Raw genomic sequence first — 23,946 nt, 5'->3', positions numbered from 1 at the left:
CTCTGTATAAGAACCCCTTGACTTTCTTTTGCATGACCTGTGGTGTGGTGTGTGTGTGTGCGTGTGTGTGGTGTGTGTGTGTGTGTGTGTGTGTGTGTGTGTGTGTGTGTGTGTGTGTGTGTGTGTGTGTGTGTGTGTGTGTGTGTGGTGTGGGTGTGGGTGTGGGTGTGGGTGTGTGCGCGCTCTTGTTTGCATGTGGACATATAATTCCTTTCCTTTTTTTAAATTTTTTTTAAATTTGTATTTTTTTATTTTTTTATTGTAATTGTAATTTTATTGTAATTATTTTTTATTAATATATTTATATATTATATATTTATATATGTATATTTATATATATATTATTATATATTTTTTATTTATATACTATATATATTTTATTTATATACTTTTTTTTATTTATATACTTTTTATTTCACATGTAACCTTGTGGGTATGTGGGTGGAGGGTGTGACCCCGGCCTGCAGCTGGAATGAGGAGTGTGAAATGGGAAGGGAGGGATGATTTCTGACATACTCTAGAAACAATACTCCCAATGTTTTGAAGGTGAATTTGATGATGTAATTGGCATGTGTGTGTACTATACCCCTGTAAAATTTCTTGAAAACAATAAAACATATAAAAAAAATAATTAAGTCAATGTAATTATTTGGTGCATTAAGAAACAAATCAGCGCACAGTTCCAATGTGGACAAAACCAAAAAGAAATACTGTTTGAAATATCTAAAAAGTAAAGTAATTTTTTTTTTTTTTTCAAATTTAAGACACAAGTATATGTTTTACTGGTGTATTAACTGAATTGTGCATTAATGTCACCTTTTTCAAAGAACAAAACCAAGACAGTGCATGAACTCACATGAAGTGACCTACCTGCAAATCAGTGTGACCTCTGCTGTTGTTATTGAGAGACCAGTTCAGATATGCGTGGCTTCACCTTGACAAGTGCTACTCTGATGTCATTTTCACAGCAAAGTCTGTTTCTGTTGTTTTCCATGCAACTTAAGGAAGTGTTCCTTTATTTTTGCCAGTGCCAGACTAGAGTTGTTCAATTTGACATTGCAAATCATGCAGAACGCTGACTCCCATCACGTTCCGCAATACAGAACAAGCAAACCTTGGTTTTCGAACATTTTAGACATCGAACAAATCAGAATTCGACAAAAAATTCAGAATTTTTTCGTCTTAGAAGTCTAACAAAATTTGGAAGTCGAACGTAAAACAAACGCAGCAACATCCATCCTCCTCCTCCTCTCCCTCTCCAACGTTCACGTATGCCAACTTGTTATGATACCAGACTTGCTCACCCGGAATCTGCGTTGCGAATGATACACGGAAAAAAATATATCTGAACATATAAACTTAACCTATCTGTCTATTTGATGACCAAATTTTATTGACTGCTAAAATAATGCTTACCCCTGCCATGAAGGTTAAGTTTCAACTTAGCTGTCAGGAAGTTTATAAAAAATCTTGGACGGATTAAATTTAGAAGTCTTAGACATGAGTCCCAGAAGTAAAGCACTGTAAATTTTGGTGAGCCAAAAGCACAGAAAGGATCGACTAACTTGTTATTATGTTATGTTACTATATAGGGTATTTTTTGAGATTTCCTATAATAAGACTGAACTGGGGAGGGAAGCTAAGCAGACGTTAAGGACTAGGTTTTAAGACTGTAATCCAAGTTGCATCAATGTCTATATTTAAAATGACCTACCACATCTTCCATGGAAAGAGTAATTCAACATGTCATGTCTTTACATTGAATGTGAACATAACGTCAACAGGCACATCATAGTTTAACAAATCCTGAGTCCTGGAAAAAGTGGGAAACAGCTAGCCTCGGTAGTTTAAAGAATCAGCCACACCTCAGTAATTATTAACCAATTTATTACCTCACTAACTCTGTAAATAGGCAGGATTGAACTGGAGCCATTTCTAGGTCAAGCAGTCGGACAACTGAATTAGATAATAAATAGTTCTGGCACATAACGAGCATAAAAACACACTTTTTAAACATTTCAGTCTTTAACTGAATTTGCTGATATGTGGGGATTCTGGCAGAGATTGTTAGCTGTCATTTCTTTTCTTTTTTAAGGTAACAAAGACATCACCTGTCATAAAGTTCAAATTTAATGGGCACACAAGACAGGGGTGTGATTTTTCTTATCTGTCCACGGATTGTAGACAAACCATTTCAAGTCTTACTTATTTTGGTTAGAAGAAGTCAATGCGTCAAAAATAGTGAGTATCCCACCTTGGTTGTGCTCTTGAATGAGTTGGGCTTAACAAGAGGAGCCCCCACTTGTTGAACCCAGCTCATTTACATGTCTGAAGAAACGCAACAACACATTTTCGGTATGAAAGCTCTGTGTAACCAAAGGTCAGCTTTATACAACATAATCAGTTTATGACATTCTGTATAATTTAGCCAACAACCCCTTGTTCTGAAAACTTCGTCAGTTTTTATTTTTCCTCGGTGCTGTTTTGTTAAGAAACTTTTCTATAATATCAGTTAAAGAATATGACTATATGACTGACGTTATTTTGATTAAAAGTCTTTAAGACAGCTTTCACCAAACAGCTGTTAGGAGGAGGCAGCTGCCTTGTTTCTTGATAAAGACCAGCAGAGGTAGGTAATGTTTGACAGGACTGTTGTGATGATGGATCAAAGGTTCAGTTTATATATTTTTTCTGTCAGATCGACCTTCACACGTCCGGAAGATTTCTATCTGAGAGTGTAAATCTGATCCTGGGGAGAGTGTCTCTAAACGCACTTTCTCAACACCTTAGTGGGTCTAGAACAAGCTGCTTTCCAACACATATGCACATATTAAATCCAATAGCTTTCTAGTGCGTGGGAGCTTCCAGAAGCGTCAGCGTCATGGTGGACTTGGCCTTCTATCCAGCGGTGGCATTGATATATTTCTTTGGCGTGATGAAAGCCACTCAGGACGATCGAGTGGAGCTGGATGACCGGGCTTCAATGAATGTGTTCTGTCTGTTTGTGCTGGCACAGCCGCTGTGTCTGGTCCTGGGAGGATACACTGGCATGGCTACATATCTCCTCACAGCTCTGGTCTCCTACAACTTCCTGCCCTGGAGGCAGAAGAAACAGCCTACGAAAGGAAAAGAATCAAAGAAGAAGAAGACTAAGTGAGAACACGAATGTACATTCTGCATGGACATGAAGAAACAGCGGCTTTTGATCTGCAGTTAAATATGTCTGCTTATTCGGGGACATTTGGTCATCCTCTGCAAAGGGACTTATTTTGTAATTCCTGATCTAAGCAGGTTTATTTTACACAGAAATAGTTGTACAAAATTTTCAAGCTACAATAGAGGAACACCAAATTTAGAAACCTTTCTGTTAATACTCTCTTGACCAAAAGTAGAGATATAATGGAGAATGAAATTCTAGCTATGGTTCCTAAAATAGACAACACAATCATATATTTCCACTTTAACCAAATACTGACATGAGATGACTGATGCCACTTTCATATCTGCGTTGATTTTTCTGTGATTGGGAAGCACTCACATGCAGTACTATCATGGTTAATTGGCAATGACAAGTATCCATGGAGAGAGGTTTAATGTGTACCTAGAACACCCAGAGGTGCTTTTGACAGAACTTTACTTATGGAAGGAGCTATGCTACCTTGTGTGCTGGGATGATAAGCCTCAACCCATAAACAATCTTCAATTTTAATTATCAGAGATAAAGAGACTAAACATGTTTCGATTAGGAGAGACAAAGAATGATATTTATTCAATATGTGAAATCACATAGGACAAACAGACTGTCAGAAATACTTTTACCATCAGACTTGTCATGCAGATTTTCATCAAAGTGCATTGCTAGCATGACAATTTAAAAAATCTTTTACCTCAGTCTGCAAAAAGATTCAGTTCTCACAACGATAAACTATTCATTGGAAGTGAAAAAACATAATGACCTATTGAGAGCAATTGGTCACTATACTTGATTGTTTTTCACATTTTACACAGAACCTTTGTGGTTACCATAAGTAATTACCCTTATTCCAGCACATGTTACCTGTGGTGGACCTAATTGTTGACTTACAGTCCCAAATTTATTGTATCAACATTCTTCATCTTGGCCAAATCACACAACACAACACTGCATTTCATTGTAATGCAAGCAACACACAGAGTTAGCTCCCTGAGACCCTGTGACCCAGGAATCCTGGATGCTGCTGTATACTTTATGTAACCTCAGTTGTTGGATGGCATATAATTTCCTTCATCTTATCAAAACAGAAATCATATCTTTGAGCCCCTTCATCCGAAAAACCCTACCACGCTTGGTCCCCTTCCCACCTATATCAAGTCCACCGCCAGAAACCTTGGAGTCTTATTTGTCTCAGTTTTGAGTTTTGAATTAGAAATCAAAAATTTAATCCATTCCTGTTTCCTCCAACTAAGAACCCGCTCACTCACACTCCCAAGGTGACCTCACCTTCTCCATTGTGCCCTCTGGCTTTAGAGTGACCTGCTATTGGAGAAATGATTTGAGAAATCAATAGTTTCTTTCATATCACTTTCTAAAACTTCTACAGACTGGCTTCTGTCTGAAGCTGTCATTTCATCACCCGTTTTACTTCATTTTATTTGTGGTTATTTTTTGGACTTGAATTATCTGGCCTTTTATTCATCTTTTAATTTATCTTTGCTTTCAAATTGTCTTTTCAACATCATTGTCAACTGTTTTGATGCTTTTGCTGTCAAAACACTGTATAAGTTTTTAATGGTGCTTCATTATAAAGTTGTGTTATAACCCAGTCTGAAAAAACAGGCCTGTCTGAATTTGACTTGAAATTTATGAAAGCCCTGAGACCAACATAGACTGCAAGAAACAAAGAGGAAAATAAATTGTCTTTCTTGTCTTTACAGTGAATTTCTAGCATTACAGTTAAACGTCTGTGATGAGTCATTCCTACTTAACATCAGCATAACTCAATAGACTCCTTACATTATTGTTATGTGAAGTATTCACACACTTTCATGAATACTGCCTTCAAATCTCCCCACGTAAACAGGATTATTACAAACACTTTGAACAAAAAGCAGCACTTTGTTTTTTAATTATCCGTGTTCCTGAACGACTGCGTGTCCCTCTGATGTGGCTAAATCTGGTGGTGTTGTATGGAACAGGACTCAAAGACAAGCATGTATAATGAGATTAAACAGTGCTGTTTAATTGATAGTCTGAGGCTTTGTTCAGCGGTCATGCAGATGCTCCCTCTGTGTACCTGAGACACAGTGGGAAACGTGTTATTGAAGATATAAATGGATTCCCTTGTTCTTCACGGTATCTTCAAGAAATATTACGTCGTTTCCATGCTGTGGCTGCTTAGTCTGCCTCTCATTCTTGTGTTAAGTATTTGATTTAACTGTTGTGTCATTTATTCATGATAAATTATTATTTTGATTTGATTTTGCGAGAACTGAAAGTGAGAAAATGACAGTATAACTGTCTTATACAACATAATGACATGTTTCCTCCTCATCCTTCCTAAGACAAATATTTACTTGGTGGACCAAATCAGAGCTGTCTACTGCAACATTACAGTATTTAAAAGTAGAATCAACAGTCAGATCCTCGCCTGCTCTTTTTACTGCATTCCTTCTCCTGCCAGTTGTCTTAGCTGGAACTCATGCTCTTGTTTGTCTATCCATTCCACTCCTTAATTACATTCAGGTTTGTCTCCATGATGCTATTAATTATGGGTCTACTTGGCCTCTTTTTCTATATCAGTTCTATTTTCCAATCTTATCTTAATCGTATTATTGTAGACAGTTGTATTTACCAAACAAGAAAAAACCTATAAATATGACAATCTGAAATACTTTTTTTTTAAACACTGACTTTTTATAACCAAAGAGATGGGTTATGAAATACAGTCAAACTTCGGTTTTCAAACGCTTCTGTTCTCGACCAAATCGGTTTTCGACCAGAAAATCCGAGAATTTTACGTCTCTGAACTCGACCAAAATTCGGCTCTCGACCAAACCGAAAGAAGCCGAGCGTACCTCAACGTGACTCGCTTGGGAGCCGAGCGAACTCGAATGCCCAGGATGCTTCCTCCGTAGCGCATTCGTGTTCAAAGTTCGATAGGATACATTTTATTAAAATAAAACACGGTCTATTTCTACCCCTTTTTATTTATGGTAAACAATATACAGTGCAGTTTATGGTGTAAAATAGTTAAAAAAAACTTTGAAAAAGTTGTTTTTTAGACTTGGAACGGATTAAAATTATTTATATTAATTATAATGGGAAAAACAGTTTCGGATTTCGAACAACTTGCTTTTCGAACAGCCTTCTGGAACGGATTATGTTCGAAAACCGAGGGTTGACTGTAATGTCTTTTTTGGGTGGTCAAGGCTTACTATGTGACACATTCTGTATGAAGAATAGTTTTAGGTCAGGCAGGATATGGAGCTCATTACCACAAATACTTCAGCTAATTGTTCAGCTGTTTCACTTTGAAACATTTATTAGTAAAGTCAAACAGGGTCCCTTTTTAAGTAGCTTTAGCCCCCTTATCCTTGCTGCTTCATGCATCACAGGCCATGTTGTATCCCACCACAACACCAAATCTTTTTATTCTTTGTCTGATGGTCAATTTCATTCTTGTAGTAATTAATGCTTGTTCTTCTGTTTCTTCTAAGCTACTGCTTTCACTACTTTTACCATTATATATTCACACATGGAACCAAAAATACAGGGAACCAAAAATACAGAATGCGACTTACTGTCCATAAAATGTTTTACTCAATCTCAAAATGTCCTGATTAAAATATAGCATATACAGTATACTGTATTTACATTTACAGTTTCAAAATTAACGGATGAAATGTTCAAACTGGTGCATTTTAGAGAAAAATATGTGAGAAGACAGCTATCTGTGTGTAAGGCTGCTCCCATCCAAAGAGCACTGACTCGGACGTCTGCAGAAATATGTGAAAGAGAAAGGAGTTAACGGATAATTACAATAATTCTAATTACACTTCAAATGTTTCAGTATACTGTGGAACAGAAGAAATAACAATAAGTGTGGTGCATTTCCCCCATTTCAATAAGATAGAGGGTATAGAAGGTCGATCGGTAGGACAAGCATGGACTGGCAGAACAGGTCTAGTCTTGAGATAAAGACATTAACATTAATTTATTATATGGAGAGAACAGATGGAGCACTTACAGCCAAGTTGAGTGTGGATGTTTGTTTGTTTGTGACTGGCATCCTCAAATGGTTTCAGCCTCCTCTGGGGCTTTAATGGCTGTTGTGTATCCCAGTGCTTGTGTGTCATGTTGCTGCTGAGACAAGGTCAACCTGACAAAAATCAATGATCAGATTTGACAAAGGAAATGAGGATGTATGAGTTTTAAGTCTGTATCTACCGCCCTGAGGCAGGATGAAATGCATCTGGTTTGACAATATTTCCACACTACAAATTAATCCATTACAACATGTTTACCCTGAAGGATCAATAAACTTTTGGTTGATTTATAAAAAGTAAACACCATTTTAATTCTCCTCCACCGGAGGAGGTCAAGAGTGAAGTGTTGTAGTCTGCAGATACAGGGTGAATATGAATCCCAATTGATCCAGTGAAAGAAATTTTTTTTTAAAATCAATCCACAACAGAGTAATATCTTTTTTTATTGTTTAAATGTTTATTTTTAAAAAGAAATAAACATTTTTAAAAAATTGAAAGGAAAAATTACAAGTCACAGGGTGGATGATATTATCACAAAAATTGACACACAGTACATCGTTACAAATTCAAAAGCATATCAGATTTTCTTTATAAAGTCTGGGTATACACGTAACGTGTCCTTCACAAGCGTAAAGACACATAATCAGATGTAATCACAGAGAACATACAACCCAGGCTGTCCCAGGAGGGAAATATGACACCAAAAGAGCAAGAGAAAGATCAACTGTATTACCTTGTCAATCAGTTACTTATTCAGTATAATGTCTAAGGGCCCCATTTTTTCAAAAATACTTTCAATTTTTTGTCCAGTTTAAAAAAGTTTTTCATAATTTGCCATTTTACTCATTTTTTCACACCTTTTATTAAAAGGGATGTCATTTTTTTTGTTTTCCGGTGCCTAAGCACTATCAGCCAATGTTAAGAGCTAATCTACACCATAAGACTATGACCTGCAAAAGTCACTCCTTCAGGTATTATGCCCCATACTCAGAGTTGGGTTTTGTATCGTTTTAGTACCAGAACTTCCCTGAGTCTTATCAGTTATTTCTCTCTCTAAATCCTTTTCCCAGGCTTGTTTAAGACTCTTGAGTTTTGGTAGAAGAGATTGTAAAATCAGGAAGTGCCACCCTTTACCTGTTGACTGTTTGATAACATTTCTTGTATACTAGTTTGATGTATTAAATATTTTTTTCTTTTCATGGGCATTATACAGTTTCTCAGTTGGAGATATTTCCAAAATTCTTACATACGAAGACTGCGATCTTAAAATTTTACAACCATTCGAACCACAAATAAAAGTATCCAAAAGGCTAAAACAGAAAGAGCTGATCTGGACTGAAGAAGAGACAAAAGATGTTTGTTGTTTTAAGTTATTTATTTTCTTGAAGGATCACTGGCTCCTTCATTACATACTTACATTATTTACAGTAAGATATTTTACATGGCTTGTTCACATGCACATTGTCGTATAAAACTGTACACATTTACACTTGAAGTAGTCTGAGCAATAAAAGGCACGAATGACCTTTGACCCTGCATTTATGTCCCATGAGTACATATTTCAGACAGTGCCATATATTGCATTCGCAGTTGTGAGATTGATGTTGAGAAAAAGAAATACCTGCAGAAAAACGGCAATTGTACAAGATGCGTGTCAACAAATAGCAGTAAAGTGCCCTCCTGATCCGCAGCCGTATTGATTGACAAATGCTAAATGCTATCACGTCCTCTCTACAGCCTAAGGAAAGGTTTTGGAGTTTTTTAAGACATATTGATTCTTTTTCACCATGTTTGACTCAGAAGAGAATTCTAAAATCAGTAGGACAATCAGAAATCCTCAGAAGAATGTTTTCTCTATATATCTTAAATAAATCCTTTTATTTAAGGCAGCAACAGCTGTTGGTTGACTCACAAGACCAAATTTGAAAGTATGACTATTTCAAGTTTGTTTCCAAATCATTCATAAGATGGTTGGACTGGGTTGGGGATAATAGAGGTGGTCGTCACACAATCAGTTTACCTGACAGCTCTACGCTTCAGCTTCAGTTTGGTGAAAAGAAAACTTGCGGCCAAAGACCTTCGTTAACCCTGCATCTGAACAACAGTTGTCCAATTGTGAATTATCAACCGTAGGAAGTCATGGTAGGTCTGTAAATATGTTGAGCCAAATTCTTTACAGGGCACCTTATGCAAGTCAAATATTGGGGATGGCTTTTCATAATTTTCAAAAACAAGAATATGGCTAATGAATACACACCCTGTTTGCCAGCTGTAACATCTGACATATAAGTGGAAACCATCAGCATGGACGATTAATGGAAGCTGAAGTAAATCAGGTGTTTATTTCAAAAGGGACTATTACTATACACTAATCAAGTTACCTTTGGACATTATGGTGTTGGACATTATGTAATTTGTGTTACATTAGAGTTTGAACTAACAAAGACAGCTATTAATTAACGTAAAAGTTTTTGCTGCCAGAGGTCACATATAAAGTTAACTGTATACAAAATGTTTAGCTTTCTGGTTCAATCAAAATGCTAAAAGGGGCATGGAATCTTAATTTTCACATTCTACAAACATTACCAACTGGTGTACCAACTCTGGGTCAGAGTGGACAATGGATGAGATAATACTTACAACATGCTCAGTGACACATTGAGATAATATCCCTTTCTGAGAGCACAGTTCATCAGATGTGCGTTTTTTGCAGTTCACTGTTGCTGGAGTAATATATTAAGATTGGATCTCATCATCATTCGTTCCTGATTACAGCATAGGTTAGTAATATTAAGAGAAAACCAGCAGAAATGAGAAAATAATGAAGGAGCTGGTCTCTCTTTTTCATCTACAGGGGTGTGCATGCTGCTCTGCCAAAGTGAAAATCATCATTCTCAGGTAAAGTCTGCCACGAGAAGTGGGGTGTAAAGGTAGGGGCATAGTGGGTATTGCCCATCTATTTTACATACGGTATCAACACAAGTAGTAATATCATTGATTTCTAAACCTACGGTAGACCTAGACAGACAAGTTCTTCTCTCTACAATTTCAGTGCCTTAAGCCTTGTCTGGGTCTCATAAAGTTCACCTTTGAACAGACTAAAACTAGTTTTAGATACAGTAGCTCGAGTCAGTTCACAGAATACTGTATTCACAGCAGTGTTCATTGTTCAAACACAAGTAAATTCTAACTTACACACTCTGAGGGCAGCAGCAGACACAGAAGTCAGTTAACCTCAGCTAGATCACATTTGTAACACTATAAGCGGCGGTTATTTACACATCATTAAATAATGATGTGGTATCTACACCAGCAGAATACAAGCCTCAGAAAGTCAGGGTCAAGTCAAAGGCTGATCTGAGGCCAGATGATCATAATAAATCATACAAGAACGTACCTTCAGTGAAGCATGCTTAACATTTGGGGTATATATTTTTATGCACAATTCATTAACGGTCCATGCACCAGAATTGCCAAATCCTAACAATTCTAAGATTCTGTTGGCAAATCCATTCAAGTGTTAACAATAAAGACTGACAGTACAAGGTGGAATAGATTGCTTGTTGAGCCCCACTGACTTTGTGCTTTATTCAGTAACTGAAAACACAGGCACCTCAGGAAGTGCCTTCAGCGACAGAACTACAACAACCTGTGTAGCAACCAGGAGTCTCAAGAGAAGAGAAACACACGGAAAGGCTGTCATAGAAATGTTATCACGAGAAGCACACCAGAAGCTTCGGGTGTTAATTTGGGTGAATAATTTGACGAGTTGGCACACATAAGTACATCAAATAAAGTGAAAAAAACCAACATGTCTAACCCTTTATGTTAAGAGGTTAATTTCCCAAACAACCCCATTTTGTACCGGGTAAACCAGTCTTCCAGACAGAACTACTGAACTTATATTTTATTTATATTTTAAACAAGTGGTTCTGGTCAAAAATCAGTGCATATTTTCTCAGAGTTCAGCTTTGGCCAGATTTGGAAGATGTCATTTGAGATAGGTTATACAAAGGTGCACAAAAAAATTAACAAACATGAAATGTGGAAATTAGACTTGTTGAAAGCCTCAAAGAATGCAGACAGTACCTTTTTTCTCAATGTAAAAAATAACAATTTTCAAACAAGGCATTTGGAATCATTCAGAACTACCTAAATGTACAAGGTCAAGTAATGACTGAAGTATGAATAACATTATCAACTTTTCCCTGAGTTTCTAATAATTAACAATTTATAATAAAAAAAATGTGTCAACAAGTTAACCTAACCTTGCACTAACTACCCTCCACCTCCTAACATATACTTAATTTTGGAGTGTAAGCAGCATCACACTGTTATGGCACAAACTTGCTTTAATTAAACCCGTTTTAATTTTTGTTTTTTAGGAAAAAGTACCATCACTCAAACAGTATTTTTGAACAGAGGTTGTGATTTATCAAACTGGAATCAATCAATTCCAGTTCATGTGATTTTTTTGATACATGAACTGAATTTTATCAAACTGTGTGACTTAAAAGCTGCACATCACACACAAACTTCCCAGGTTCATTAACTGAAAGTGAAGACTGTATAACATTTTCATTAATCAGTGCAAAATGGTAATTGACTGCCTTTTAAGACTTAGAACTGCTGTCCATAAAACGTGAGTGTGCATATATACAGGTATGTGTGTCAGTGGAGAGCTGCAGTGCTGAATTTAAGTGGTACTATATGAACATACTGTGGGGTGCCAGAGCCCATCAGTCCAGATGGATGACTGCAACATCCACTTAAATCCTGTATTTAAGTGAGTCCAAAGTTGTGTGTGTGTGTGTGTGTGTGTGTGTGTGTGTGTGTGTGTGTGTGTGTGTGTGTGTGTGTGTGTGTGTGTGTGTGTGTGTGCGTGTGTCCAGCATAAACTGATTTTTCCATCAGTACACTGCTACAGCAAGATTTTCCAAGCAGCAAATAGTGGGTGAAAGAAAACTGGGATTTTAATCAGAGACCCCTCTCCGTTATGACCTACTTTCACCCAAGTAATCTTGCCTGAAAAGTAGCTGGTAGAGCGACGAGACCTCTAATTAAATAGACTTCCTGGAGAAACTCAATAGAAAGGAAGGAGGTGGATTCTTACGTATGGCTGGTCAGTCTGACAGTTTTGATTACCTTAAAGTGGAGCGGAGCTGAGAACAGGTGAGAGGAAACTACCAGTGCTCCTTTCAATACTTTTCTTGAGAATAAATGATAGGTATGGGTCATATCTACTATAAAATGGTCATAATAAATTTCAAGCACTGTGGCCTCAACAGAGTACCGGACTCAAAGTATGTGCTGTAGATTTGTACTGTCCTATTTGTGTTTTTTTACATGGAGGGGTCATGATTCACTTCAGTTAACACTTCACAGAGGAGACTGTGGATCCCAGTGCTACCTTAGTTGTGCTACTGGATGTGTGCTTTCCTGTGTGCAAGGTCAGCACATACACAGTTTGATAGCCAGAGAGCCACTGAGGACTCATCCACACAGAGATGAGGAGTCAGTTCATAAAGTTGCAGTAGATAACTTGTGTAAAAATAACTTTGCATGAGATAACTTCATATTATCTAAAAATGTCACTCTGTCCTCACAGTAGTACAATAGACAGATAATAAAGAAAAAAAACAGACTGCCACAACCCAATCTAGTGGTCTTAATCCCATCTGCGCAAATCCAAAATGTCTGAATCCAAACCACCAAAGAGAAAGGGCTAATGGAGTCGAAGTCCAAAAGATCCTCCTGTAAAATAGGCTGCGCTGCTTGGTAGTAATATTGTGTCCCAAATAACGTATTTCCCGACTCAACCTGGTCAGTTATAGTATACATGTGTGTTCATACAACAAAACAGTACTGTACCTGGATGGCACACTATCAAAGGTCCAAAAGTTAAAAGTAGAACAATCGCTGCTTCTCATCCTCAATGGTTAAAAGGTGAGGAGATCACATGATTCATCAAGATAGTAAAAAAAAAAAAAGCCAAAGAAATGATATTACGGGAACCTGCAAACAACTGTAACATAAGAAGAATGAGGTACCTTTTCAACTTGTGGCGCTCACTGAACCTCTTTCCAGCCATCAAGAGACTGACTGACATTCCTCCTTGCTGGTGGTTTCGACTGAGGCACAGTGGACTCTTGAAAATTGCATTAGGAGCACTAGATAGGGTATAGATGTCTGATTAAATTTTTTAATACATTATTATTATCAATTCTCCTGTTCAACTGGGAAATGTTTTAGAAAATATGACACAAAGTTATTTTTATAAATGTTATTTGCAGCTACTTTCAGTAAAAGTCTTCAAAAATATTCAGTAATAGGTGTTTGTGTACAGAGTCCCATAAAAAATGTTCTTGCCCAACTCATGCCAAAGTTCACTGAGGTAGAAAAAATTATAAGTTAGTAGAAGTCACAAAAAGAAAACATTACTTGTGGAACTTATTGACAAACTCAGAGTGACCTGTAATTGTCTGTAATTTCCCAGTGATGTTGAAGATCAGTAATTGTCTAAGGAATATCCACCACCGATGACATGTGGCATAAGCCTCCATTATGTCCAGAATCCTGACCGGAGTAATAGGTCCCAGTTGTTTTTATTTAACATTCCCCTGGAGTTCAAATTCAGTCTGCGATCTGACTTCCTGACAACTCATACACAAATAAGAGTCTTTGCAAATTCCACTCTCACTATTCCACAAGGAGTCTAAAACCTTGGTAAATATAAATAAATAAAAAAAATAGAAGGACACTTTTCCTTTCCTTTAATACCAGGCTGTGGTAGTTTTCATGTCAGGGTAGGAACTGCTCAGACACATGCTTCCACAGCCAGAAAGATACACTTTACCTTGTCCAAATGGCATCACACCGAATGGCACTTGCAAATTGGCTTGAAAAAAAATCTGAAATGGAATTTTTTTTTTGTCTTTAAAACTTATTCCACCTCTGCTTTGTTGTTTTGCACCTTCACAATGAAAAATCTTGATTGCCTTGGAAACAGTGTTCTCAGATTCCTGTTTCATTGACAGAAGACAGCAGGCCACCGGTTGGTGGCTGAAGTAGCAGCAAGATGGCCAACAAAGGACTCACTCACTCACTCACTCACTTGTCACCTCTTCCTCCACGACTTTGATGACCAGATCCTCACTGTCTTGTCACTACAAAGAAACAGGAAGGGGAAAGATGGATGACAAGAAAATGAAGTCAAGGACAACATAACAAAGGCAGAAAACAACATAACACCACCCAGATAGACTTTCCCTTCAAAATAACCCATCCAAAATCAGACACCATCACGACTGAGTTCATCGTCCATTTCAAGTGTGTGTGCACACTTCATCAAACAATTTAATTTTCACTTCCTCTTGCACTCCCACAGTTATAGTCATCACATCTTAGGGGTTGTCAGTCTCCTGGACAGCATCACGTTTCTCATTAACTGTCACAAAGGAAGGTGGCGATGCATTTTGGTTAATGTTGCTAAATTGCGTCAATTTAGTTGATGCTCTCTAAAAGTGTAATCATAAAGGGAGTAAATTAGCTATATTCTCACCTTGGACCATTTCACGTTTTCCTTTCTAAAGTAGAATTTTAAAAATTCAAGCGATGTTCCTTCTTTTTAGGGAAGAACCTGTCCGGTTAGCCATTCCGTCTATTGCAAATTTTGGTGCTACTCTAAAGGTTTACTGGCTGTTGCTTTATATTGAGAGGATATGGCATTGCTATTGACCATCTCATCTATGTCTTAGCTATAAACCGAATACAGTATTTTCCGCACTGTAAAGTCCACTGGATTATAAGGTGCACCTTCAACGAATGGCCCATTCTAAAACTTTTTTTCATATATAAGGCACACTGGAATATAAGGCGCACCTTCAATGTATGGCCTATTTTAAAACTTATCACTAGAAAAGGGTACACCACATTATAAGGCGCATAGAATAGAAACCACTGTAGTGGCTGTGGTTGCATTATGCATCCTTAGGCCCCGTCCACACAATGCCGGAACTTTTTGAAAACGCAACTTTTTTGTTGCGTTTACACCGTCCGTCCACACAACAACGCAGATATCCGGAACGAAAACGCAACTTTTTAAACACGCTGGCCTAGGTGGATTTTTTAAAAACCGGTGGGTCTGCGTTGCCGTGTGGATGGTGTATCCGCAACGTTTTAAAAACGCTGACGTCTTGCCTGCGACGAAAACCTCTCTGACGTCATATTTATGGGCCCCTGTGTTGTGACAGCAAAACACGGAGGATTTCTATTGGATAAAATTTGACTCAATACTGCCACCACATGGTTTGGCATGCTCATAGCCGTCTTCGAACACGCACTGCTGCGTTTACGTGTGGACGCAAACCGTTTTTGATGCGTTTTTAAAAAGTTGCGTTTTCATTCCGGATATCTGTGTTGTCGTGTGGACAGAAGGCATAAATGCAACAGAAAAGTTGCGTTTTCAAAAAATCCGTCATCGTGTGGACGGGGCCTTACACTTGTGAATTCTGTCTGGGCTGCTGACCAGATAGGCAACAGCCTGGGGGTTGAGGTTCCAGCTGAGAACTCATCTGAGAACTCATCTTCAATGAACGTCCTATTTTAAAACTGTTTCCATGTATAAGGCGCACTGGATTGTAAGGCGCACTGTTGGTTTTTGAGAAAATTAAAGGGTTTAGGTGTGCCTCATAATGCGGAAAATACTGTAAATATATGTTGTCAAGCACAAATGTCATTTGCAAAAATGTAATCTATGGCAGGAGCAGTTTTAACAATAGAAGTCAAACTCCGCGGAACAGAACACTGTGAAACAAGAAAACAGAATTTAAAAAACAAAGAGAAGAATAATAAAATAAAGATTGAAAATAGATCAGGAGTAAACAGAAAAACAATCCAGGTGTCGCACAGATACATGGGGGATGGGAAAAAAAGAGAAAAAGGAGTGGAAATTTTTAAGAGAGTACCAGAAGGAGGAAGGGTTGGAGAGCAGAAAAGGTGCAATCATGGGAGACTGGTGGCTCGGCCCTTGATGGCCAGGACCCGTCGAGGAAGACATGGGGTCAGGCCTGGTATATAACTCCACAGCTTCACCCTGCAGTCACTGGGATAAGAAGATGGAGGCATGCAGGTAAAGATAAAGGTAAAAAACAGAAGGAGAAGAGGAGTGGGAAGGCAGTGTTCGAGAAAGAGAAGTCAGAAATGCATATAAACAGCATGAGACGACAATGAAAGACAAAATGAAACAAGCACAAAGAGGAGACAGAGAGGGAGACGAAAGTTAATAGAATTCAACGCGAGCTCAGCAGCTGAATGAAATTGAAAATGAACACACACACACACACACACACACACACACACACACACACACACACACACACACACACACACAAACACACACACACACACACACACACACACACACTGATTAGACATTGGTATCCAACCAAGTCAACAGGCGTTATCTCAGTGTGACGTAGTTATCAGCTCAGAGAAAGAGGACGATGTGTCATGTTTTCTGCTACATAGATGTAAATGAATGCTTCAGAAGACGAATGTTTGTGTTTCACTGAGAAAAGTGTAACAGGTAAAAAGCAGACAATTTCAGTTCTAAGGTTCTCTACCTCAAAATCAGCCAAAGACCCCTCTGAAGGCTGTCTTTGTTTGTTAGTGTGATCGTATTTTTCTGGCTGCAAACATGAAGTATATGGCTAAACAGTTACATTAAAAGAGAAAAGGCAAAGTAATCACCCAAAACAGCAGGACACGGTCGTGTTAAACAAACTTTAAACAAAGAGGAGAAAACACTGCCTTTTCAGCAGAGGATTAAAAAAAAAACATTTGGCGCTCTAGAGAGCGTTTACAGCAGAGGAGTACATGATCAGTTAACTACAGTGTCTTTGTTAATGATAATGAAGGAGCATGACAGCCAGTTGTACACAATCATCATTGGTGTTCTCCTAATTACTGTTTGGATAACAATCACTCCATGGGAAAGAGAAATAGTTCATGTCAGACAAATAATACATGCAAGTGGATGTTTTTTATTTATCTTTTAAAGGATTTAATGACAATTAAAAAACAAAAACCCTTAAAACCAGTCTGGATAGTGTGTTGTTCATCACGCTGTATCACGCTGTTTTATGATGTAAACTACTTCATGTCACGGATCCATATATTTTATTTAATCAGCCTCATCTCATACTGTTTGATTATTTTGTTATTCAGTGCCTTATCTTTTCCTACTCTGCTGTCATGCAGGAATTTCCCAACCTGAGATAAATAAAGCCTATCTGCCTGTCCAGCCAAACAACATCTGAAATCCTCCTCCTGCTGCCTTGATATTGTGCCAACACGTTTTCTAATTGCAGAGTCTCAGATCTTTTCCAAAAATTTCAACATCCTTCCTCTGTCAGGTGTGTTCCCACAGCCTCTGAAGGCTGCCGTCATCAGGCCACTGATACAAAAGAACGTTCTAGACATGTCACTAATTAACAGTGACGGGCTCACATCAAATCTAACAGTTTGAAGCGAAGTCACAGAAAAGGCTAAACAACTGTGTGGTCTAAAGAACTACTGTATGTTGTTTTCTTTCAATCTGGAATTTCTATTTGGAATTCCTGATTCCTGCTTGACGGACACTTCTTAAATTATATGATCCTAAGAAATATTTTAGGCTTAATGGTGGGTGCATTCATTTTTTTTTCTTACCTGGATGCAGTGAAGATCTGTCTTGAGTTAGTGCATATGGCATTAATGGGGCTGTCATGACCTCTGACCTCTCCTATAGGGGTGAAGTTATCTACGTTCCACACCTTCAGCATGCCGCCACGACAGGCACTCAGCAACATGGGTCGACCCGGGACGTAGGCCAGAGCGCAGACCCAGTCCTTATGAGCGTTGGGGATTTGCTGTAGAGTGAAGACCAGGAATTAGAAAGAAATTAATGTTGACATTACAAAGTTCTGAAGTGAACAGATAAGGACACCATTTGCATAAGATGAAGGCTGGTTTATGAGTCATTCAGGTCATATAAATAGATCTAATATGACCTTTAAAACTTTATACAAATCTTTAATAAAACCCTTTGATATGACAGATTTCCCAGAGTAGAATATTAATACTTTTATCTACATTTTCATTTTCCTTACTTCTGCTGTGAGGAACGAACTGATTCCAGAGCAAAATAACCTGATTAAATTGTAATGCTTTTTTTCTTTTTATAATCACACGGCTTGGTGTGAAACAAACCTATGGTGATACAGAGGTGAGCTACTGAAAGAAATTTGTCAAAATATTATCGGCACTTCAGAATAAATCCCCTGAAAGGTTTTCACACAAGGTTTTACCAACCTTTCATCAACTTTCATTTTTTGATTTAATTTATTATTCTGCATATCTTGACTAAATGGACTTCACATTAATTCATCTTCATTTATGTACTTTTGATGTTTACTCTGCATCGATCATTTACTGACTACTGACTTTTTTTATGCATTTAAAAATAAGCTGTCAAATTAATGTAATATTTAAAAAAATCATTCCCAAAAATGCAAAAATTTGTCCGCATATCCTCCTCTATATGTTCTTCACATTGCTGTTTCTCTCGCTTTATTTACGGTCGACCAGCCACTTAATCCATTTCTCAATCTCGCACAAGTCTGTTCCTTACCATATAAACAACAACCCACAAGCTTTTGCTGAAAGTTGATTTCCCCTTGCCTCAGAACTCTGAGTTGTTTTCTGCTAAATGACTCTTCATGAAGAATAGATAGTTGAAAACTATTTCAGTTCCGTGAGTGACATTATCCAAATGGCTGCAACTAGCTCTACACTACATAATTCAGTGCCGATATGACAAATCATGTTTCTCTGAGGATGTTTTGATACTGGTACTGGTCAATGAGAAACAGAGAAGGACATTCATTGTTGTAAAAGGTGTGAAATCATGTTTGGTATCACACACTGACAACAGTGAAGACAACAGTGAAGACAGCAGGAAAACGCCATTCAGACATCTTGACACTTGTAGGATTTGATGGACCAGGAGAAAAGGAGAGTTCAAAAAACACAAATTTAGTGGTGAATGGTATAAATACAGTACAATGAATTCTGTACATGTTTCTAATTCTCTATTAGACATGAAAATTGATGAACTGTGTGTAAAGATATATACATGTAGTCTTACATTACCTTACTGTCAGGATGTTGTTAGAGAAAAAAACAGAAATAACAGAATAGAAATATCACTGTGGAAATTTGCTGCAGAACCAATGTTTTGGGTCTGAATTTGATTCTGAAGAAAATCCCTGTTAGTGAAATACTATGAAATTTGAATCACAATCGAAATAATAATGACACCAACATGATTCCAAATTCTAGGAATATGTTTTCATCGTAAGGGAGATGCAGAAAGCTGCTTTTGTAAAGGTTTAGAGCTTTATGCTGAAAATTTGAATTCCTGTGATGAACAGAGAATTTTTTACATTTACCGGTACATTTGAGATCTCTAGGACAATAGTTCTTATATTCTTCCTATATTTCCTACAAAAGGAGATGCAATTCCACAAGAGAAAACCTTCCAATTGATCCAAGTATTGTAACACAGCCAGAAACTGTGACTTCCGTTTCCACATTCATAGACATTATTGTGGAACTGGTGTGCCTTTTGTAGCTACAACCTTTCCCTCCTCCACCAGTCACTACTGTTGGCAGTCAGGATGATAACGTTCTGCTGGCATCTGCCAAACCCAGGCTCTGTCAGACGGAGAAGAGTGATTCGTCACTCCACGGAACATGTTTCCGCTTCTCCAGCGTACAGTGAAGGTGAGTTTTACATTGCTCCATTCAAGGTTTGGCATTGTGCTTGGTGATGTAAGGCTTGCATGAAGCAGCTCAGCCAGAAAAATCCAGTCCATGAAGCTCTCTGCGTACTGTTTTTGTGCTGATGCTAATGCTCCAGGAAGTTTGGAACTGCACTTATTGAAAAAAACAGAGTTGGCAACTTTTACAAATTACATTTCCCCATTCTGTGACTCCATATTCTGCACTTCATGTCTGAGTTGATTTTTTTCCTAAAATGCTTCTTCTACACTAGCACTATGTGACCATGAACAATCTGACAGGGAAGGAATTTCACAAACTGACTTATTGCAAAAGTGGTATCCTATGACAGTGTCTTAAACACCTGTGGGAGTGGGTCTGAATGGAACACCTGAGATTAATTCAGAGATTAAGAGGTCACTCACACACACTTGCGCGCCTGCACGCACGCACGCACGCACGCACGCACGCACACACACACACACACACACACACACACCTTGTGTGCCTTGCCACTTGTAATAACTTTACACCAGCAGGTAAAGAGTGTTAATGTGTTCTATTACCTCAGAGCACCACCACACTGCATTATCTTGCATTGGCATGAAAAAGCAACAAACCAGTTACGCCCAAAGTTGAAACGGCTTTTGACTAACAACTGGGAATCTCTAAACTACAGCATTGAGTAATTCAAAAATGCACAATGGCATATGCATTGCAACAGTAGGACCAAAGCAGAACAGCTTGCAGCAGCAATCCAGAGTCTTCTGCAATATATTCTACAATACCCCAAGCCACAATTTGATCCTATTACATAATTAGACAGAGACTATTGAGTGAGGGAGGCTGGAAAATGGATTGTGTCAGCTGCTTCATAAATGAAGCTAAGGTCATATGCCACAGACCACAGTGATGACCGGGTTGATTTAACACAGCTTTAGAATGCAAATAATAACGTGTTGTGTTCATGTTTTTATCTGTTCAACGGCTAAATAGAATTCATGCATATTGAGCAGCACTTTATGAAATTATTTGCATATTACTGTGCATGCAGATGTGTAATCCACATCCACCCACATGGTTCCTTATTATGCGTTACTAACATATGGAGACAACAAAGAATACATCGCAGGAGTAACACAAACACAGACTTTCCTTCACCTGTGTTGGGATGCATGTGGGCTCTCCTGATGTTGACACAGTGCTTTCCTGCCACATTACACCTGACAATTCTCTACTGACGTTCTTGACAGAACATTTTAGGTAAAGGAAGAGTAGAAGGGAGCCAAGCACCAACTGAATGCTCAACTAGCAGAGAAGCCTTCCACTGTCACAGCAGAGCCAGCTTCAGATAACGAGTACAGTGTCAAGCAGTAAGGATGGTGTGTGTGTGTGTGTGTGTGTGTGTGTGTGTGTGTGTGTGTGTGTGTGTGTGTGTGTGTGTGTGTGTGGTGTGTGTGTCTTGTCATATCTGTCATGAGTGTGACTTAACAAAAGATGCACTGCTACACACACACAGAGTTTTAGACTTTTGGTCCGAATGATGGAGAATTCCAGAAACTGTCAGGTTTCTGAGTGGCTGACTTTGTTACAGTAAGCTGTAATAATATTTTAGAAATCTTAACAAATTGAGCTCAATCCCATGGTTGAACCATTCCGCAACGATGACCTTTGAATACTAAAAATTCAGTTTGTTCATTGTTGGTAACACGCTCTCTGCTGCAGTGCTAACGACAGGTTAATTTTACTCAGTTACACAACCTGCAGAACAGCGAGCAATATGTTAATAGTTAATATGGCATCCCAAGCGGCAACATAATAATAATCTCCACAAGCTATTTTTATTCTGTGCCAACATAGATCAAACGGAACGACTGGCTTTGCTCACATGTTGATGTGAGTTAAAGTCAACAATTTAATAGCCTAAGAGAACAACAGTAGGACTCTACCTGCAGGAACACGTCACCAGCAGTCAGGTTGTAATCTTGGATGCATGAACTCCTGAATTTTGACATGTAAATAAAATCGTTCTGCTTCCTGCTTAACTTAACTCTGCTGACTTCACATTGTGTGTCGAGATAGCCAGCACAAATAAGACTCAGATAATGTTAGTACATTTACATCAAGACACGTGTCAGGTTTTACCACTTCAACAACACAAATCTTCACAGTTAACACCAACTGTACTTGAGGCACACACACACACACACACACACACACACACACACACACACACACACAAACCTGGGTGAGGTCTTGCTGTTCCAAATCCCATTTTTTGATGCCATTATCTCTTGAACCGCTAAACAGCATATCACCATGTATAGCCAAACACTCGATGCCATCATAATGCGGAGGCTCAAAGTTATGAGCCGGGCCAACATTACCAAGAGTTCCCTCTGCCACATCAAACACCTGAGGAGAAAACATGGAGCAAGAGATTAGAAACCTTTCTATTTTATACATAGGTTGCACAAAAGGATCACAGTGAAGGCCTTCTCTATGCCACGTTTGACTGTTTATGCTGAAATATGGCAGTATAACAGAGTGTGTGTGTGTGTGTGTGTGTGTGTGTGTGTGTGTGTGTGTGTGTGTGTGTGTGTGTGTGTGTGTGTGTGTGTGTGTGTGTGTGTGATATTAAATAATGCGGCAGCATTATATTCGTAAAAAGGTATAAAACATAACACAGATGTTACATGGTGGATGACTTGATATTCTGCCCAGAAGGAGTGTGTATGTGTGTCAGTGTGTGTGTGTCTGTCTGTCTGTTACCTTGACATAATGGTCTTTGGAGCCAGTGATAACTTGGTCTTTACCCAGCTGAGAGTGTCCCACTGTCAAACACATGACAGAGCCAATGTGGCCTGTCAGCTTCCCCATCCCCTGCATCCTACACACACACACACACACACACACACACACACACACACACACACACACACACACACACACACACACACACACACACACACACACACACACACACACACACACACACACACACACACACACACACACACACACACACACACACACACACACACACACACACCAAGACAGGAAAAGCAGAGATCTGTGACATTCATTACTTAGAAAGATCTGATTTTCAAGGTGTCAGTTTCACTGAATGAAATAACTTTCTGTCTCGGCGGTAATGTAATGCTGCGCAGTCAGTGATTTCATTGGCAAAGCTACTGAAGGATATTTAATACATTAATTTCTCAATCATTACAAGGGTCTAATCGGTGAGTTTGCTCCAGAAACAGAAAACATGAAGAGAGGATGACCTCGCCACAAAATATATTTACCCGTCTTTCAAATCTGTTTATTCAGATATTATATTCATTTATATTCATTTATTTGACATGTGAATATAATTTGTACATCTTTAAAATAAATAATCTACAGAATGAATCAATGAATAACTCAGCATTGCAAGTGATACACAATTGATACATGAATGCCTATGAATTAATGAATGTACCTATTGAGGTCCCACATGCGAACTGAGTTTCCAGCAGCAGCATAGAGCACAGAGCCGGATGGGTTGAGGGCTATCTGGTTGATCTGACATTCACCCTGTGCAAAGGTTATGGTGCGGGTGGTGGTACCTGCACACGCATCACCTGAAACCACCTGCCCAGATGAACTGTGAGGGAACACAGACGAATGAATGAAGAGGAAATCAGGATACGAGACAGAGAAAGAGAGACAAAGACAAGGTTAATAGATGGAAAGTTAGACTTCATGTCATTTCCTCTCTTTTCATTTGTCACTTTTCTGCAACTTGAAGCAGATCACCGCACAGCAGAAGCATTAAATCACATCTATCACACCTATCCTCAACTGCATTTTTTGTGTAGCAGCTCTATTCTGCTC

At 38.4% G+C, this 23,946-nt stretch overlaps 1 protein-coding gene across 8 annotated transcripts in view; it reads right to left on the bottom strand.

Moving 5' to 3' along the window:
* Nucleotides 1-1,898: 1,898 nt before the first annotated feature.
* The window catches only part of kif21b (kinesin family member 21B), a 70,333-nt gene continuing 48,285 nt past the window's right edge, over nucleotides 1,899-23,946 (bottom strand). For 2 of the 8 annotated variants that reach the window (XR_011035440.1, XR_011035442.1), the window contains exons 29-36: nucleotides 23,552-23,716; nucleotides 22,840-22,957; nucleotides 22,312-22,482; nucleotides 17,956-18,155; nucleotides 16,212-16,348; nucleotides 14,360-14,411; nucleotides 7,227-7,358; nucleotides 1,899-3,116 (exon numbers count right to left, since the gene is read on the bottom strand). Coding sequence is in view for 4 of the 8 variants with exons in the window: in XM_068315628.1 (XP_068171729.1) it covers nucleotides 16,249-16,348; nucleotides 17,956-18,155; nucleotides 22,312-22,482; nucleotides 22,840-22,957; nucleotides 23,552-23,716 (754 nt within the window). In the remaining 4 variants the exon portion in view is untranslated. Of the gene's footprint in view, nucleotides 3,117-7,226; nucleotides 7,359-7,767; nucleotides 14,412-16,211; nucleotides 16,349-17,955; nucleotides 18,156-22,311; nucleotides 22,483-22,839; nucleotides 22,958-23,551; nucleotides 23,717-23,946 lie in introns of those variants that run through there. The other 6 variants (XM_068315629.1, XM_068315631.1, XR_011035441.1 and 3 more) reach the window with 5 other exon arrangements.

Source organism: Antennarius striatus, chromosome 5 (assembly GCF_040054535.1).
Source record: "Antennarius striatus isolate MH-2024 chromosome 5, ASM4005453v1, whole genome shotgun sequence".
Lineage (NCBI taxonomy): Eukaryota > Metazoa > Chordata > Actinopteri > Lophiiformes > Antennariidae > Antennarius > Antennarius striatus.
This window is presented reverse-complemented; position numbering and strand designations above follow the sequence as displayed.